Below are 19,831 nucleotides of genomic sequence, written 5' to 3'. Positions count from 1 at the left end.
GTATGGACTATAAGGGGTTATAGCAAAGAGATATAGATATTGTGTATAAATATAAATATGGGAGCTATATGCACAGATTATACAGAATATGCAAGCATGTTAGGGAATGGATTATATATGTGTATAATATAATACAAGATAAATAATGGCAGATAAAATGTACAGGTTGTATGTGTGTGTGAAGAAAACAGTCCGTAATGTGTGTGTGTGTGTGTGTGTGAGGATAGACCATGTGTTATTGTTGTATGAGAGGATAGGGGAGTACAGTCCTTATAGTTTACGTTTTATGTCAGGAGGCGTTCAAAAGCGTGACAGCTGTGGGAAAGAAGCTGGTCCGGTGCCTGGTGGTTCTGGTCCGTAGGCTTCTGTAACGCCTCCCAGAGGGCAGGAGGGAAAAGAGTGTGTGTGCTGGCTGAGTGGAGTCCTTTGTGATTTTCCCGGCCCTTTTCAAACACCGCTTCCTGTAGATGTCCTGGATGGCAGGGAGCGGGGAACAAATACTATTGGAACAGAATGATGGTAAATTCCACCATAAAAAAAGATAAGCATCTATATTTAAAGCTGCTCCTTATATGAAAAACTGTATGCTCATAGTTCATTTGAACAACAAAGGTATCTTAACCACTTGTAATCATTTCCTGGGATAAATTCAACTTCAGATTCTTTGACAGTTTGTAATGATGATGGAATTGCACCCAAGGAGTTATATATAACTGACATGAAAATGTTGATCGCTTAATGAATTTTAAAAACAGAAAATGCTTACAAAAACTGGAATAAATGACTAGGAACAGCGAAGTAAATATGAAAATGCAAAATGTGGCTTTTTTTGACCTGTCAGGGAACAGCCAGCACATCCTGATGTCGTCCTCAGTTCCTTCCAATATAAGATTTTACTCAGGCAGCTAAATTATCTCCTTAAATAATATGATTTGTTTGCAGCATTCTTTGTGTGGACAAATTCTTCTGTCATGATTTATAATGGTTCAGTTGGACCCAAGTGCAGAATGAAAATGATAGCTGTGGTTGGAATAGAAATTTGATTTAAAAAACTGCCTTTACGTTTAAAAAAATATATTACATTTAAAAAGTTAAATGTTCATGGAGCGACCACCTGAAAATGTAGAACACATATTGATGAACTGTAAGTCATATGAACTCGAAAGGCAAGAATTAAAGAGAATAGTTAGAAATATAGGGCATGAATGGAATCTTAAAGGTATATTAGGAAATGAAGGAAACATAACAGATATTCACAAATTAAGGAAAGCATTGTTTATTTATCTTAAGACTACAAAATTAAAAAATAGAATTTAATAGATGTGAAGTAATGCTGCTACACACTCATGTACAGTAGGTGGCGGTATGCACCTTAAAGTTGCTTGTGATCCGCCATAATAGAAAAGAAGAAGAAGAAGAAGAAGAAGAGCGACCACCTATCACGCCCACAAGCGAAAAAAAATGGGTTACGAGGGAGGCGGGCCACCAAGGAACCGGGCCCTGCCCCTCTACACACGGAGACATTCACTCTCCTGCCCAGTAGGTGGCGGCAATGCATCTGCTGCTTACCAACCGTAAAAAAGATAGAAGAAAAACAAGGAGTTTTATTTCTTTCCTCCTAGTGCGTTATCCGGAGTAAAACGCTGAAAACAGCTGAAATTTAGGTTCATATTATACGCATTGCAAATCGACAAAAGTAAGTTTTTCTTCAGTTGTTTTAACACTGTGAGACCGAAGACACATTAAGACGGATACAACAAGATGGGCCACGTAGCTCGGCAGCTAGCTAGCAATGGCTAAAACGTCACATTTGTAAAGAAAGAGTTTATGTATCAAAGTTACTTATACTTATGTGATGCAAATAACATCAAGACGCATTGATATGAATTTTAAATGACCCTGCCTTTGTTCATTTTACGTAATTGATAACACCTACAGCCGATGTTAGCATTTAGCTCGTTGCCGCTTGCTAACTCGGTTTTCTTCAGTAGTTTAGACGTAGTTTTGTCCGTAAACATGCATTTAAGGTTTGACTACAAGTGTGTATTCGTCTAGCAATAATAAAAAGATATGAAACAAAGCATTGTTTCTGATTAACTTATATGTGTATGCAGGTATATACAGATAATTGGTATAATTTACACCGACCCTAAGGCAGAACCCAATTGAACTTATTTTTTTTTCCACCAAAAATGGGTGAGCAACAGTAGGCTATGGACACGCAGAAAGGAAGAGACTCAGAAAGAGAGATTTACATCATATCTGCAGTTGTAGTGATGCTGTCATGTCTCTTTGATCCGCAACCTCTCAGTAATTCTTCCAACACTTTGTTAAATGTATATGATTAACAAATGAGGAAGTCCTGAAGGCATTAAGGTCTATACCATACAGGTAACCCAGGAATCCTCTGCACTAAACCATATGAAATGCACATTTTTAATTCCTTTTTTTATATCTTGCGCTCACAAGAACACATCCTTACATGCATTGAAGTTTTCTCATGTTGTTTCTTGTGCCTTTCAAACATATTAGCTGGCCCCTCCGCTGCCTGTCACCATGCCCGCCCTGCTGGAGAGACCCAAGCTGTCCAACGCGATGGCCAGAGCCCTCCATAAGCATATAATGAGGGAGAGGGAGCGCAAGAGACAAGGTAAATACAAATTAAACTTGTTCCAACAGCCAGAAGAACTCTGAATACTGTAATTTCAAGAATAAATTCACATAACTGTATTTTTTCTTCCAATAATTGTCTTAATTTGAAATTCAATTGAAGTTGGAACTCTCTCTCTCACTCTTAATTTGCATTGTTATAATCTTCCACTTCCTGAATTTGATCCCTCAAACATGGTCACTACAGCTCATCAGTCGCTTAGCATTTCTTTCTTATAAAAGATTTTATAAAATACCATAGCTGCTCCACCATTTCTGGTTCAGTATGCATAAGCATTTCTGCATGTTTTAAAATTTTTAGAGGAAGAGGAGGTGGACAAAATGATGGAGCAGAAGCTGAAAGAAGAGGAGGAGAGGAAGAGGACAAAAGAAATCGAGGAGAGGATGTCCTTGGAGGAAACCAAAGAACAGGTCTGTGTCTGTGGTTCCTCCACTATGCGCCTTTTAGTTGCATGTTAAGCTAGAACAGATTCTGTGAAAAAAAATCTTTTGGTTACATTAACACCAGGTCATGAAGATGGAGGAGAAACTTCAGGGACTCCAAGAAGAGAAACATCAGCTTTTTCTACAGCTTAAGAAAGTTCTGCACGAGGAGGAGAAGAGACGCAGGAAGGAGCAGAGGTACCGACCCGTCGGGATGCATTATTCTCTGGTTAAGGTTGTGTGTTTTACCCGCTTTCCTCTTTCCTCTTCAGCGATATCACAACCTTGACATCAGCCAGCTACCAGCCCAGTCTGTCCATGCACTCAGGACAGCACCTCCTCAGCATCCCAGGTGAGAAGACAAACCGACATCCGGATTACTTTTAGCTGAATAGTATTTTTAGCTAAGAATTCCAAGAATTCTTATCAATTCTTGGAGTAATATCGGAAGAGTGAGCACTTCTGGGAATATTAATCACTCTTCCATGTTTTATTTATTTGTATAAAATGATCTTAGAAATGTCTTTGTTCCAGTAATTTACAGACTCTTAGATTTCAGTGTTTGTTTCTCGTCTGGTCTTGAATTTCTTTGGGTGATGACGTGATTTGTTGCTTTTTGACACCTTTCACCCTGCTTCACGTTGTCAGACGGGTTCTGTTTTCGTGGCTTCTTGGTTCTACAGGCACGGCTTGTAAAACTGACTACAAGTAAAAGCAGAAGAAATGCATAATGGGGGAAATGCTTCTTCTAACACAGCAGCTTTAATGTTCGGTCTGTCCAGGAAGTCCAGTGAGTCACAGTCGACCCGGCGCCCTACTGGGAGAGCGGAGCAAGCAGCTGTTCCCAGCCTCCGTCATCCCAGTAAGTACAGAACCGGATGGGACGCTGAAATAAAATCATCCACCTACCAGTTTGTGTTTAACAATAAAAACACCAGAACTACAGAGAAAAAAAAAAACTGGCTGACTTATATGGCCTAAAAGTCTGGTGTCATTAGAAGCAGATTATTTTATTCAGCTTCCATCTCATTCTTGTGTCAGACCCGTCATTATCAGACGCCCGGTTTCAGCTCCAGCTCAGCAGAACACGGCCAGTTCAGCGGCAGCCAGGGGGTCCACGAGCCCTACGGCGTGGCCGCATCCCAGCACCCCTCCACCTACGCCCCCGGACCCTCTGTGCCCGTTAGCTTCGCCAGCAGTTCTCAGATCAGAGGTGAGGAACTTGGTTTACTTTGCTTTTTTTTTTTTAAATTATTATTTTTAAATGTGTGTTTGCATTGTTCCACTGAACTGCGGCTTCTCCTAACATTTTGATCTCCAGGAGCATCTGCTTTCCAAGCCATGCAGTACCTCCCTCACCAGCAGACAGGCTATCCTGTTCACAGCCACTTCCCCTCCCAGCCTGGTGAGTTCTGCTGACCTGAGCACAAGCAGCTGCTCCCAGATAAATAGCAGAAAAATATCAACGTGACTTTATTTTGACTAAAGAAATTGATTTGACTTGTTAAAAGTTGCGACCTGTGCGTCTCTTGCAGGATTCATCTCTGGAGCTTCGATACCCCTGCAGAAGCAGCTGGAACATGCCAACCAGCAGTCAGGCTTTACAGATGCAGTGAGTCGAGTCTGTTCAGTTTATACAACAAATCTAATAATCACACCGAATATATGTATTTACCAGACCACTGGGTTTGTTTGTTCTTACCTGATGAGCAGTTTCGACTGTCGCTGCGACTCTGATTTTTTAATCTAAAAATTCATATTCAGCTTGGATTTCACTACTGATGGAAAATGCAACCCGGTCTGCTTACAGTTTAAGTCGTAGTTCAGTTTGACCTGCAGCGTCTGCCCTCATAGCTTACGGGTTACTATGGCAACGTGTCCCACAAACCAGGCTTGTTTTCTGCAGGCACCCTCCTTTGTTTACGCTGGATCTTCCGGGGTAACAATGTTTTAATCGTTAGTACTAATCCCAGAAACATTGACTCCAACGTTAATGTTACTTCTGTTGACCTTAACTTCCATTTTATGGAAACGTGATTGTAGTTTTGTTCCGTTTCCTGTTCCGTCAGGGAGCTTTGAGGCCCATGCATCCCTCTGCCATGCATCCTTCTGCTTCAGGTCTGCTGCCCACACCCATGGTCCAAATCCCCACAGCCAAGGTGAGGCTTCCTCATCACCCACTTCCCTCCTGGGTCACCTCTCATTTTTAAAATTTAAACATTTTTTTGTGATATTTTGTGTTTGCGTCTTCAGACTCCGTTTCAGAGCTCCCCACAGGGAGCCCCCCGTCACAGCTTCCTCGCCCACAGCCAGAGTGGGCAGAGGTTCTACCACCACAGCAAGTAAAACACGGCCACCTTCATCTTTCTTCTTTTACTGCAGCTTCACCACTCTGAGGAGGAACCCATGGCGGATCACTCTGGATTTAAAATAGAAACATAGATTGATTTGTGCCATAATGACTATAATTTTCACAATGTAATTATTTTGACTTTTAATAAGCTAACAAGAAAAGCTAGGTTTCACATGTTTCCGTTGTTTTTCCCTTTCTTTCATTTATCCTTTAATGAGTGACATTTGTAGATATTCATTAAAAGTTCTGCTGCTGAGAGCCTTGTGGCCAGCAGGGGGCGCACAAGAGAATTCGATTCAAACCTAAAAAGTTTGTTAGAACTTAACGTTTAAGTCCACAAAGGATGGGCATACTTTTAAATGTACTCTATTAAATGCCAAATTGACGATTTGAACAACTTTATATGTTGAACCTCCAACCTTGTGGAATGTTTAAATTTTTCCAACTTAAAATTTGATAATTTCATACAGAAACCAACATAAAACGGCAACAAAAAGACAAGGAATTTGTGAATTGGTTCTGATGAAACTGGAAGTTTAAAGGTGAAATTCTGCTAAAAGGTTATAAGAAATGAATATTACCTGCAACATACAATTCTTATGACGTCTGTAGTTATCAATCTTTTGTGTAAATCCAGGTTATTTGGACTCAGGTGCTAAAGCTAACGGCTAGACAGAGTAAGACCAGCTTTGACTTTTACTGCCTTCAACATCTTCAATCTGAAAAACGTCAGAGGACTATGTGAAGAGTTTTCTGTTAAACTTTTAGTCATTGCCAATTTTGGATAGAATTATTACAAAAAAGTAAATATAAGTTCATTAGAACTGAAGGTGGGAGGCGGCGCGCCACCGACCATCTTCCTTTGTGAAACACAAACCACGAAAAGCATTTTCAATCAGAGTAAATATTATGAAGGAAGCGAAAAAATCCCAATATAATGTTTACGTGGACGTGTTGCAGATGTTTTGTTTTTTTTAACTCATTTATATAAGTGACTCCAACCAGTAACGCTTCAGATGTTCCAGGAAGATCATTGGTGGTGCGCCGCCTCCCACCTGCATTTCTATGTGAAATGAGCAGAACCTCGTTTCACAGTAAATCCTCAATTATCCTCTTCGAAGTGGTTTTGCTTTTTCCAGCTGTGAGACGGACCTCCAGATGTGGCTCAGTTGAAAGGAAGCTTATTTTGAAACTGCTCTGAAACCATTTCATGGTCTTAAACGTGCATCAAACTGTTATTTTCTATTACGCCGACCTGTTTTCTTTACTCGCATGTGGATAGATTCACTCTGGTGATCCCCACTCAGGCTCGTAAACTTTGTGTTCGTACTTTGGAGCGTCGCTGTTTGTTTTGTCATCCTCTGCAGCATTAACTGGCTTAAAGCATTCATTTAAAAACTTGCTAAATAAACAATAAGTCACACCCATCAGTTTGCATCATCTTTATTACGTTTAGCTTTGTTTTTTTTTGTGTGTTGGTCTTGCGGAGATTCTGCACGGTTCGGCTGTACGAACACAAGAGACGGAACCAAACTTGCCAAAGATCGTCCACAGATCCTGGATCAGAACCTGGGAGCACAATAAATAACATTTGAATCGTTTCTACGGAGAGCCGTGAAGGTTTCTGCACAACATCTCCTCAATAAATAACTTTGAACACCGGCAGAATACGCTCGGCATCTCTCTGAAATCGTTTCCTCTCGCTGTAGATCTGGAGATGAAGCCCTTGATTCAGCAGAAGTTTGTCAAACAGAAGCGTGATTACAGCTCGTCCCTGAAGGTGGCGTTGCTACACCACATTTGTGGATCCACTCTGGGACTCCCGCCTGGACTCTGTGTGCATGTACATCAATAATAGTTTTTTTTTTTAGTTGCTTCCAGATATTTATTCAAGTCGTCTAGTTGAACCCAAAGAGGCGGAAAGCAAGAATGGAGAAAAGAAAGAGACAGAGAAGGGAGGGAGACTAGCGTGGACGATGCATTAGCCTCTCCTTTTCCTCCAGGTCCAGTGCGTCTCGTTTGTATCTGAAACGGATTTAAGCAGAGGAATGTTTTGATCAGTTACTCTGAGTAGCTTTGTTGCTAAATGCTTTTCTTACTCCAAGTAATTTCTACTACTTTTACTTTCTGGATCCTCTGCCCAGTGTGAGTAACTTCACTGAATGAAGAAGAAGCTTGTTTTAACCAAATATTCACCACACACACACACACACACACACACGCCTGCCTGCAGTTCAATATGTTTCATATCAAAAGAAACTGATTTGGAAAAATGTTTTTTTTGCCTGATTTTCTTATTTTGTAATTATGTACATGAATTATTTTCAAAAGCAAAAGAATGTCCACGTAACTTAACCGTTAACCTTTTCAACCAAACACTTTTTCACTCTAACTTGAATCATTTCTTGGTTGGCTACTTTTTACTTTTACTTAAGTAAAAACATGTTGAAGTAGTGCTACTCTTTGACTACAATTTTTGGGTACTCTACCCCCCTCTTATTAAATATGCATAAATGCAAACATCAGCGGTTTAAAGCTGCAGGTTTTAGATCAACATTTTTACCTGAACTACAACATGCTGGCGTCTGGTGATAAACACATGAAACATTTTACAGACCAAACTTTCTCAGGGTCAGTTGCAGGCAGAGAGAGCGGCTGCAAGCTCTGTGTTTACCTGCTGTGGCTTATTTACCCAAGGCTTTTATACCGACTGCAGCTTCCTCGTCCATTGCATTTAGAACAGTGATCTGGAAAAGAGAGAGAAGGGGACTGGGAACGTTTCTTTGGAGGAAAAGCTGCAGCAGGAAACGAGCGTGCGCCGAGGTGATGCTACCGACCAGGATCTCCTCTCCGGCTTCGTGCCTGCTCTCGATTTCCTTTCCCAGGTCTCCCTCGGGAAGCTTCAGGTCCTCTCTCACCTCCCCGCTGTCCTGGAGCAGGGAGAGGTAGCCGTCCTGGATCCCAATCAGCTGTGAAAGAGGAACATGAACTTGTAATCTTTTTTTTTTTTTTGCTCTGCAGTGCATCACGTTAACACACACCGCTGGGTCAGTCCTGCCACGAGAGAACGCCTCCACTAGCACATGTAAAAGGGTCAAAAGGTGACGACGCATCTAAAAATGTGTACATGACCTGAGTCACATACATCTCCAGCGCTGGGACTGCGTGGTTTCACTTTAGCAGGAAACTCAACACCTGCTGCTTACAGTTTGGCAAGCTGTGTGGATTCCCCATCCAGCATCGTGTTTTAGCCCAGTCTGTCCTGCAGCCACTAACCTTTATGTTCCAATGTTTAGTTCTAGAAATTTCCACTGCATCTACTAGAGTACAAAGATACAACAGCATAAAAATGGGGCATATAATTATTTACTTTTGATATTACCTGATATTGATATTACCTCCCTTCTTTAGGTCAAAAATGTTGGTATTAAACATTCATTTTCTTTATTTTATACGTATTTAGAAATTTTTCTCAAACGTTCGACCAGCCAGTCCACATTTACAAAATCCAGCAAAATATGCCGTCAATCAACTGTGTCGCCTTTGTGTTGGCTTGTGCAGCAAAGAAATTCTCATTTGTGCTGTTATAATGTTTAAGTCTTAAAAGAAAGAGAAGTTCTCAGAGGCCAGCAGGGATGGACTCACCTGGTAATCCATTCTTTTGATGTTGGGGACGTCCATGTTGTGGGTGGAAGGACAAATGTCTTCATACTTCTTACCGGAGAAAATGTCGATGCCAACCAGGTGAACCTGCACAGGTACAGGAGACGCACGGAAATATTTATACAGATCTCTGCAAAACACACAAGTGTTTACACTGAGAGGGTGAGCTGACTTCTACGATTTAATCAGGATTTATGTAAAATTATGTCAAAATCAACTTTTTTTTTTTTTTTTTGCCTCATATGTTAAAGCTCAAAAAAATGTTGGAATGATAAACAACAGCATTTCCCTCATAACAAACGTGCTGGGAGTGTTGCTTTGATTCGTTCGCGAATGTTTGAGATATCCTTAAATCTCCCATGGCAACCATTTGGGGGTGACTAAACACTTGCTCTCACAAAGCGCCGCCTGTTTCCACAAAGCTCCTCTCTGCTCTGCTCTGCTGCGACTGCCTCACTCGGCTCCTCCAGACTAGTGGCAGCAGCAATTAGCAAACGCCTGGTGGAACTGTGAGTCTGCCGAGCTAAAGACCTGATTAATAACCTGATTAATAGCATAATGAGAAGCATTGCTGTGATGTCTTGCTAATGGCGGCGTGTCAGAGAGAGTAGGAGCTTCTTAAAGAGGCAGAGGCCCAATTTTAAAGTGTCAAATTGCAAAGTTACGTTTCTTTTAAGTCATGTTTGATACATGCAGAATTTTTTATAACTGGATATAGCACAGTTAGTTGATTGTGCTATAAAAAGGCTCTGTGTGCCTGGACAATACATAACGCCGCCCCTTTAAAACACCTCTGACCTGAAACACTCAGGTTTTATAGGGACTGAATGTTCATCAATATTAATGAGAGAGGATATGGAGACGGATCACGACCTGACATGTCCACGATGCGTTACCGTTTGCTCCAAAGTGGATCTGAAACATTTCGTATTGATAAAACGAAATGCTGTTGTGATCAGATCAGGACGCATCGACACTTTTTCCACCTTTGTTGAGAAATATCTCATTAATATCCTGTCCAGGTTTGTTTTACGTCTATAATAGGTTCTCCCACGAGCTTTCAGGAGATTCTAACTGAACTATAGGAGAAGAGATTCTTTATCTTTGAACTCCTTACTCCACACATATGGAGAATAGAGCAGGTTGATGTCACCTGCAAAACTCGTAACAAAAATCCTGCAGCTCCTTCAGTGTTGCTTTTAGCTTCTTGTCAACCTCTCAGACATGTTTCTGTCATGTTCACTCATGTACACAAGTTTTATACAAATGATCAGAGAGCGTTGTGAGCGTGCCCCAGTTGATTTGTGTCCTGCAGTGGGCCTTTTTTCTACTCTTCTTCCTGGCTCGTACTTTGGTGCAATAAGTTCCTTTTGATCCTTTGAAGTCGTTCCGCTTTGGCCAAGCGAAATGAACGAATATCTAAAGTATCTACAGTTAATCAGATTCACTCTTACTGAAGACTGAATGCAGAAATGAAATCAAAAGCTGATTCATTTACGTACTAGTTTAAGTGTCTGCATATTTGTGTAGCTATTTCTTCTTCATCTGGCAGATTTGTTCATTCTTTCAATTGTACTGTACAATACAAATGCATGAAAAACATGTCAAAACGATTTATCAAAAAACTGCAAAACAGCCGAAACACTGAATGCCTTTAAATCTAGACTAAACCCCCACCTGTATACAGTTGCCAATTTATCTGATCCTGCATTTGTGTTTGTTTGTTTGTTTGTTACCTTGGCGTGGCCGTGCTTGCCAGTTTTGGAGGTGGACATCTCAACGATCTTGCAGGGTCGACCTTTGAGCACCACGAAGCCGTTTTTGCGGAGCGCGGAGCACTGCATGGGGAAGGTGGCAGACGCCCCGGCATCACCGGTCTGGAAGTCCAGCTCTGCATCTGCCATGGCTGCTGCACAGGCACACACACACACACACACACACACACACACACGCAGGACACACACACTGATCAAAATCAAGCTGTTTTTGATGAATGTCACTGTTTAGACTGTTTTTTTCCCTCTCTCTCTCTCTTTTCTTTTGCTATCAGCCATATTATCTTTAAGTTACTGCAAAATAAAACGCTGGTTTTAAAATTAAATCCTTTCATATTAAAGCTGAAAGGACAAAAACCCGCCCTTATTCACTGCAAACTTAAATCTCTACTAAGTTACCTCGCAGTAGCATGTTGAAGGTTCACACGCAAACGTGACACTGAAGGATCTGTTTCACACCTTTTAACTGCTCATTTAGTCACTTTTATACAAAACAGGGGAATTACTCATGGTTTATTGCAGCATAGCGAAGATCAGTACTTTCACCTGAACACACTTTTAAATTAAACACGATTTTTGTCAGCACATAAAACCTCTCTGGGTTTATGTCTCTCAATTTTGGCTGTTTAAAGAAACAGTTGATCAAACCGTTGCCACAATTTTCGACGCGTCTGCAAGTCCAGGCTAAAGCAGCACGACGGTCTCAGTTCCTACTGCATGAGGACTTGCAGAGAGCTTCCTGCTGAGTGCCTGTCAATCCCTCCGCAAAACACACAGAGGAGCCTTGTGGAAATGGGCTCAGTAAGCACTCTGTGTCGTGTTGTTATATTTTACAAGACGATGGTCTCATTTCCAGTTAGAAACACACTTGGGGGTTTAATGAAAATCCTCTAAAACCCACCGGTTAATTTTCCATGGGTCTCGTAGTAGACTGAGCCGTTCTCTGCCTTTTAAACCAGGTGATAAATAAGAGCCTCGTGATTTCAATCACCTCATCCCGCCAGGGTGAATTTTCATCACGACGTCGAATAAACAGGAATGAAAATGTGACACAACAAACTGTTTTCATTCCAGACTGAAAGCAGCGAGCTGCTGGTCCCTTCAAACAATCATTTTCTCTTGTTTTCCATTGCTTGCATGTCAAGTTGAAACACTGAAACAGTAACTGGGTGATTTTACTCACTTCCTTATCAGTCGAGTTACATCAGTTAGTTGTTGTTACCGCTAATGGGCCGCAATAAATGTTCAACAATTATTTAAATACTTCAGTTTTGATGTGCCTTTAATACACTTGGTGGCACTTATTTAATGCTTAGTAACACGTGTTATAAAGGTGTGGAGGAGGTAATGCAGGTTAAGTCCTTCAGAAATAACTACTGAATTGTTTCAAGGCTAAAACTTTTGCAATAAAACCTGAGACAGAAGTAATACATTCATGGGGCTTTTTTTTCCAGCTGAATGTACAATGTGTTATCTGGACTCTGTGTTTACAATGACTGTTGATAGTGTTCTGGATCACAGCGTCGTGTGGATGAGAATCGGAATCACTTCTGGATACTTCTTTTGACATTAGTTTCTCTTTTCTTTGGCCTCACTGGCTGTTCGAGTCCTCTCTGTAAATGGTGTAAAACACTGGTAGGGTGTTGGATATTTATGTTTTTTATTTTTAAGTTGTGTAATTATAGTGATCCTGTTAAACCATTTACAATGTACTGGACCAGCCGTGGTGTATTTCTCAATATTTCTGCTCTCGATATGTTTCATCTCTCTCTCTCTCTCTGTGAGCTCATCTGACTGCGGCCCTCAGCGGACCGGCATGCCGCCTGCCTGCACCCAGGCTCAGGCCCTCCTGGTCGCCACAGCCAGCCTTTAGGAGCTAAAGTGGCAGCTATGTTATTGCCCCCTCTCCTCCCAGTAACACTGACAGGAACCAGCAAACAGCTGAACACTAATGTAACAGTGGCTCCGGCAGGCAGCGCCTTGCGCACGCAGGTCCAACTGCTCCCCGCCGGATGGACCAAAAATGTTGGCTATTTATTTATCTTTAAATCCAATAACAAATCACATAAAGGAGAGACGCACTGAGAGCGCTGCAGCCTGTATTGTGCGGAGGAAACCTCCTGCCCAGGCGCAAACACGCCCCTCTTATTGGACGAGGGGAACTTACTCCGCAGATGATGGCTCTGCTCCTCCGCTGTGGTCACTGTCCGGCCCGGCCTCTGCTCCCGGCTCTGCTCCTCCGAGACGATGTCGCTCTCACCTTTTTAAAATTTTTTTTATTGTATTAGTTAGCCTTTAGCTGATGTTTTTATTATTTCTCTGACTCATTCCTTCCCCTTCAGTGTTATCCAGACTGCTGTTTGCCTCCAGCAGAGGAAGGCGACCACTCCAAGCAGCCGCCCGGCCGAAACGGATCCAAAGCCCGGTGGTTTGTGCGATGTGCAGCCTCTCTCCCCCTCTGTCTGCCGCTGTCATCCAGCTCTCCAGCACCGCTTGGACATTATAAGCATAGAAACATCTACAGCAACCACTTCCTGTTGGCTCTACCACAACAAAACACTCACAAAACTCACAATACACTGCTTTTCTTTAACTGGGCTATACAGCCTTTATTGAGATTAAAATAAGATATGTGGAATATTTCTTCTAGTTTGCGTCATAGCTCTACATATCAAGTACAATCATTTGTTGTCCCTTATTGAATATAAAAATCTCTAAGGTCCTCAAGAATTAAAACGTATGTAACTCCAGTGACTTTTTGGACTTACAGTGGCTTTCAATATAACTAAAAATGATAACTAATGGTTTTATATTACTAAGTTTTGTGGAATAAACGTACTGAATTTTTACAACAACAAAAAAAATACCCTTGATATTTGCAGATCTATTTTTCCTGTCAATTGCTTGGAAACTTTGTTGTGTCATTTTCCGCAGACTATTTCTCAAAGAAGAAAGTTATACCCATCCGCTTTTTGCACGAATTCTGCAAATCACAGGAATAAAATGGTGGCTCTACAGAATCAACAACAAATTTCCTAGAGTTGAAATTTATTAAAAATCATAAGTTGTCTTTTTTTTAATCAAAAGACCATGTAACATTTTCAAATCAAAGCTAGCTTTATGCGGCTGGCCTTGGGTCAAAAATGAGTCTGGATTGTAAACGTTGCAGACTCCTGAATTAAATTATAGAGAAAACATTTGACACAGTACAAATCACCTTATGCCTAATTACTTCCACCAAGACTTTTCAATACGCTTTCTCCACAACTTTAGATCTGGTCAAGTCTGACTTATACATTCACCTCTTTAAAGAAACTAATTTATCTTTTGGATAAATGTTTTGGTTTTTTTCTTGCTGCTGTACGGCCACACTGTCTACACGTTAATTTACTAGGAAATACGGACCAAATTTAGGTCAAATTTGAGCTTTAGAGATGCACAATGACATCAGAAAACCAGCTTTTTAATCATCATAACAGTATTGTCACGAAGAATTGCTATACACATTAAATGTGTGTTCCTACTTTTAATACAAAGGTTAATCGTCGCTGTATCTCTGTGCTTAATCCCCCCTTCTCCTCCCTGCCCGCTAAAAGACTTTTATTTTGAAGAGCTGCCTCTCTTCCGGTTAGCTTCTGGCTAAGTGGCAGTAGCTTGGTGCCTCTGTCTCGCAGATGCCCGTTAAAGAAACCTCAACAGTTTGATGTGTATCGCACATGGACCATTCATGTTTTCCCTTCCTGGACTCTTACCGTGTGATAGACGCTACACTCTGTGCGTTTACAAATTCAGCAAAGTATTTGATACATATTGTTTACGCTATGAGTCTAAATTACAAATGGCGCCCGTTATTTCTGCTCTGCTTTCACAATTTCTCTGCGGATCTCAAGCTGAAAGGTGTCATTCTGTTGCGCACCTTATTAAGATGATACATTATTGATGCGGGATGCAGTTGGAGATTTTGCAAGCTCAACATTACCCTGCATCATCCCCACAGCTTTATTTTATTGTATTTCCTCTCCCACCAGGAATCTCAATCTATATTTGTAACTATTTTCTTGCTCTGGTCTCATGGTCACAAGTGTGCAGCAAATGGTGCTGCTGAACTTGGCTCTTCTTAGAGAGGCTGAGTTAAATTTAGTGGTTTGAAATTGGAGTGCAGTGACCTATGCAGGCTGCACTTAAAGGCAAAATGTGAATTAAGCTACTGCTGTTTTATAAAGCCAACTTTTATTGCAGAGATAAAAAAAAAATAAAAATTGTAAGTTTTTTCCCCTAAAGCATCTAACAATAAAATCTAATTGAAACTTTGACAGTCAACTTTTCTGAGTGATATCAGCCTGGCTATGTTAGCAAGCACTTATGAGGTTTAGGAAGAAGCTGGAGAACACCGTTTAAAAACAAAGCATACATATGGAAATCATGCATTCCCCATACAGAAAGTGACGCAAGGATGCTGAACACCAACACCCTGTGCCACAAATAAACAATTGAATGGATAATTAAAACTGTAGTTCTATGTAAATCTCAAAAATAGCCCTCAGAGAGCAGATTTTGATGTTTGTAGCACCAAAAACATAACCAGGAAGCAGGGAAGGCCTAATCAATCCATCTTAAATCAATTCAGTTCATTTACACCAGGGGTCTCAAACTCCAGTCCTCGAGGGCCGCAGTCCTGCAACTTTTAGATGTGCCTCTGCTGCACCACACCTGAACAGAATAATTAGGTCATTAAGGCTCTGGAGAACTGATCTACACAAGGAGGAGGTCATTAAGTCATTTCATTCCAGTGTTTTGTTCCTGTGGCACATCTAAAAACTGCAGGACTGCGGCCCTCGAGGCCTGGAGTTTGAGACCCCTGATTTACACTGAGTTCAGTTTCACTCCATTTGATTTAGTTCTGTTATATTCAGTTCAGATCATTTCAGCTTAATCCAACTCCACTTCACTTCAATTAGGTTCAATTCAACTCTGGTAGGATTAACTCAGTTCAATTCCAGTTCACTTCAAGTAAATCAGTTCTGTTTAGTTCAGATGTTTCTGGACCACCTCCATCAGTTTAGCTAATCAAGATTTAATCAATTTAATCTCAATTCAATCTGAATTTCATTTCCCCGTAGTTCATTTCCAGTTCTTTTTCAGCTCGAGTAATTCCGTTTCAAGTTCAGTTTATTTTAGTTTAGTTCATTTTGAGTTACATTTTGTCATTCCCTGTCAGTTTAGGTCAACAAAGTTTAATTCAGTAAGATTTGGTTTCATTTAGACAATTTCGAAGGCATCAGGATGATTTCTGAAAAATCTCATGTCAGCTTTAACATATTTTTAAATGTGTTTATTTTTAGGAATATTTTTTATGTTATCCGGCTGAATCTATTCATTCAAGCAGTTAAACTAAATCCAGTTGTAAGACAATTTAAAACAGGAGATTATACTCCGGTGGCTCGTTGCAGGCTGTCTTGAACACTGGATTGAAATTTAACAGCACTTGCCATTTAAAGTGTGCATAAAAACGTGTCATAAACTCGATTTAGATCAAACTTCCTTCCACTTCCGGTGGCAGAAATCATCTCCTCTCGCTCTTACCTGTTCCCCACCTGCCACTGTTTCCCGTCCAATTTGCCGACTTCTCGCAGCCAATCGGTTTCCAGCTCGTGCCCCCGTGAAGCCAATGAGGGCGCGGCTTGCGTCCGGCAGGGCGAAGTGACGTCGAGATAAAACCTTAAACCGAGGCGGGCAGAAAAGTTTCAAGAAGAGCAGGGGAACCAGCAGGAGCGACAGTCCCCAACTAGAGCAGCAGGATGAGCGACTCCGAGGCGCCGAGCTCTCCACCGCCAGCCCCGGTGGAAGACCAGCCTCAGCCGGAGAGGAAGGTTATAGGTGGGTACAGAGAGGGTGGAAGAGCCGCAAACCAGTCTGGTTAGTTGTTTTAGGGCGCATTGCCTGCATTAAGTCCCATTCTTAATACTTGTGCGCTTTGTGCGTCTTGAGCTATGTTGCAATCCTTTGACGCGTGAAAGTTGTGAGGATGGTTGGGCAATCCCAGTTACAAGGTGAGCTCTGCAAACAATAAATCAATATGGCTTCATTTACAGGCTGACACGTGTTGTACTTCTATACGTCCAATCTCCATATTGTAGAAATAATTCAATTTGATACTACATCTGTTTATCGCATTGAGTGCGCCTCATTTTTGTCTCAAATCAGATGGTTTATATTGCCCTCCTGACACTGTGAGCGCATGACCCAGATATGGTGAGGTCCTCACAGCTGCAAATCATTTCCCCAAGCAACACATGAACCAATTAAACGGTATCTTAGGTGGACTCCAGCAGAAACGGCGTTCTGACAAAAGCTGATATCATTGTTTGATGAATCATGACTCTTGCCTTTAGCCTCCCTAAGGTGTTAAACAGGTTGTATTGTCCCTCCCTCGTGACCCAGATCAGACCTGGTTTCAAAGTCTGACTGTTAATGATTGATGATGAGGGCAAGATAACGGCATGTTTTCTGTAAAATGGCCTGTATTCCCATGTCTTATGTAAAAAAAGGGGGGAAAACGAACGATTTGTTGAATCTTCTGTTACAGCCATGGCAGTTCAAGGCACAGTGAAATGGTTCAACGTCCGTAACGGCTATGGCTTCATTAACAGGTACCACTTCGTACTATGCATCACTATAAGTGTCCCTACATCTGGTGCAACTGCTAAACTATCATTTCTTGCAGGAATGACACTAAAGAAGACGTCTTTGTTCATCAGGTAGGATTAAGTTTTGGTTCTTCGTCCTGCTTTGATTGAACCATTCCTTTGACTGATTTCTTCCTCCAGACTGCCATCAAGAAGAACAATCCTAGAAAGTTTCTCCGAAGTGTTGGAGATGGGGAAGTCGTAGAGTTTGACGTAATTGAAGCAACTAAAGTGAGAACGAAGGAATGTTTTGGATCTTCTAGCATCGAAAGCTCTAGCCTCTTCAAGAACTGGTGCATTGTCCCAACAGGGCTCGGAAGCGGCCAACGTTACGGGTCCGGGTGGCATTCCGGTTAAGGGCAGCCGCTACGCTCCCAACAAACGGCGTTTCCGTCGGCGGTTCTTCCCCCGCAACCCTCGTCCTGCAGAACAGAGTACACCGGCCGATAACCAAGCTCCTGCACCAGAAGGAGAGCAAACGGAGGAGCCGGGGGCAACGAGGCCTCCACCCCGGAGACGTAGGCCACGCAGACCTCGACTTAGTGCCCAAAATGTATGGTAAAGCAGACTGAATGTTTAGGGGAGTGGGGTTTGTTCTGTTTTACTTTGGTGTTAATTAAATTTTTCTGGAATAACAGGGGGAAGTTGGAGAGGAAAAAAATGGAGCTGCTGAAGGTGACCAGACACAGCAGATGCCACAAAGGCGTAGATTCTTCCGTCCCTACCGCAGGTAACCCTAAAGTTGTACTTAAATGTACCAACGTCCATACCAGTTTTGTTTTTTAAACTCTCTTTCCCCATCGATCTAGACCCCTCCACCCTCGCCCACCTGCGGATCAATCTCCGGCTTCAGAAGAAGGCAAGGAACAGCAGGCGGAGGTAAAACAGGTGGAGTCTCCTGAAGGTGTCCAGACCAACGGCGAGACGTCGACAGAAGACCAAGGCCAGAAAACACGCCGGCCGCCCAGACGGCGCAGGCAGAGGAACTCTGAATCCTCAACATCAAAAGCAAGTTTTTTTTTTTTTTTTTTTAACAAATCTTCTGAATAAGTGATTCTATTAAATGTACTTGGTTTTTGTGTTGCATGAAGAATGACACAGAGAAGTCTGGCTCGGAGCCTGGGACCCCTCCTCAGAGCACAAAACCAACAGAGGAAAAACCTACACCCAAATCGTCAAAGTCGTCTCCGAAAACTTCTCCTAAAACACCAAAATCTCCTGAGGTAAAGAGTGGAGCGTAACAAAGTGTTCTTGTATGTTTTCTGTGATGCATTGTAATTTGCCCTCAGGCGGAGGTCGCCCCAGAAGTTGAAGCCCCAACAGAGTGATTGCAGCCAGGCTTGTCTCAGCCCCCAGGGCGAAGATGGGACCTGATGCCAAAGAAAGTTGAGTGACCCTGGCTTCGGACAGTTTGAGATCGCGCCGCTCGTGCATCATGGGACAAACGGGTGGTCTCTCGACGGACGTGGACTGGTTTAAAGTGGAATGCTGGCATTAAAGGGATAAAAACAATTTTTATGGAGTCTTTAAGGACATTTTTTAAGTTTAAACTTTAGTTGAAACACAAAACATTTTTTTTTTTTTCCTCAAACCAGGACTAAAGACCAGCCTAATCCTCGTTCAGGATTAGAGGCATATGACGTTTGGTTCTTCACCGTTTGAAATCCCTGTGCCTCCTTTGCGTTTTTCTTGTAGGTCCTGGGGTTCGAGAGCTGGACCTCTTTCACAACATGCACTGCTCTCCCCTCTTCTCTCTCTCTCACAGCTATAGCTACTGGTTGGCGAGGAGTCGGCAGGTTAGACAGGGTGATACCGATGAGTGTGTGATTAAAAAGTTAAAAAGCTTTAAAGCGGAGGGGAAAATGGGAAAGGACAATCTGCTTGTTGGCTCAGTCATTCCAACCCCTCTTAGAAGAACATTTTCTTTAACTGACCAGATAAGGGTAGATCAGGTATTCAGAGGAACCAGCCTTGTTTTTTTATTTGGCTTTTTAATTTGATTTGAGGGGAAGCCCAAGCAGGTGTGCAGCTGCTGGTTTGCATTGGAAGTCAGTTTAGTTCTGGTACCACCTGAATCGGTTGAAGCGTTGCGCTCCTTTCATCTCCGGCTTTGGATGGATTGATGGGGGGGAGAAAATAACTTTATTTCTCGAGTTTTAGGTTTCCTTTTTGTTGGAGGGGATTATGTGCAATGTCAATACCTGGAATGCCAACTAATAAAACATGTTTGCCAATATCACAACTTTGGTTTAGTTTTGTCT

The 19,831-nt window shown here is 42.0% G+C and overlaps 3 protein-coding genes across 4 annotated transcripts; 2 read left to right on the top strand and 1 right to left on the bottom strand.

Moving 5' to 3' along the window:
- Positions 1-1,519: 1,519 nt before the first annotated feature.
- Positions 1,520-6,873, top strand: gps2 (G protein pathway suppressor 2). Its single transcript, XM_005804781.2, has 11 exons — positions 1,520-1,696; positions 2,533-2,650; positions 2,972-3,081; positions 3,179-3,291; positions 3,366-3,445; positions 3,876-3,955; positions 4,135-4,306; positions 4,415-4,498; positions 4,629-4,705; positions 5,163-5,252; positions 5,347-6,873. Exons 2-11 carry the CDS (start codon positions 2,557-2,559, stop codon positions 5,437-5,439), a joined length of 993 nt encoding a protein of 330 aa, XP_005804838.1. The 5' UTR covers positions 1,520-1,696; positions 2,533-2,556; the 3' UTR covers positions 5,440-6,873.
- On the bottom strand, positions 6,874-13,390 carry eif5a (eukaryotic translation initiation factor 5A). 2 transcript variants are annotated; one of them, XM_023346568.1, is made up of 6 exons: positions 13,052-13,390; positions 10,846-11,015; positions 9,092-9,196; positions 8,284-8,415; positions 8,121-8,193; positions 6,874-7,471 (listed from the first exon to the last, which is right to left on the bottom strand). In XM_023346568.1, exons 2-5 carry the CDS (start codon positions 11,011-11,013, stop codon positions 8,131-8,133), a joined length of 468 nt encoding a protein of 155 aa, XP_023202336.1. In that variant the 5' UTR covers positions 11,014-11,015; positions 13,052-13,390; the 3' UTR covers positions 6,874-7,471; positions 8,121-8,130. The 2 variants fall into 2 exon arrangements, with proteins under 2 accessions (XP_023202336.1, XP_005804837.1); XM_005804780.2 differs by having other exon boundaries at positions 10,846-11,018; positions 13,052-13,388.
- Positions 13,391-16,572: 3,182 nt separating this feature from the next.
- On the top strand, positions 16,573-19,806 carry ybx2 (Y-box binding protein 2). Its single transcript, XM_005804811.3, has 9 exons — positions 16,573-16,761; positions 17,471-17,534; positions 17,609-17,642; positions 17,712-17,801; positions 17,881-18,123; positions 18,209-18,300; positions 18,380-18,578; positions 18,662-18,793; positions 18,860-19,806. Exons 1-9 carry the CDS (start codon positions 16,683-16,685, stop codon positions 18,896-18,898), a joined length of 972 nt encoding a protein of 323 aa, XP_005804868.2. The 5' UTR covers positions 16,573-16,682; the 3' UTR covers positions 18,899-19,806.
- Positions 19,807-19,831: the final 25 nt, after the last annotated feature.

Source organism: Xiphophorus maculatus, chromosome 14 (genome assembly GCF_002775205.1).
Source record: "Xiphophorus maculatus strain JP 163 A chromosome 14, X_maculatus-5.0-male, whole genome shotgun sequence".
In the NCBI taxonomy this organism is placed as follows: Eukaryota; Metazoa; Chordata; class Actinopteri; order Cyprinodontiformes; family Poeciliidae; genus Xiphophorus; species Xiphophorus maculatus.
Note: the sequence above shows the minus strand (reverse complement) of the source record. Positions and strands in the feature narration are given on the sequence as shown.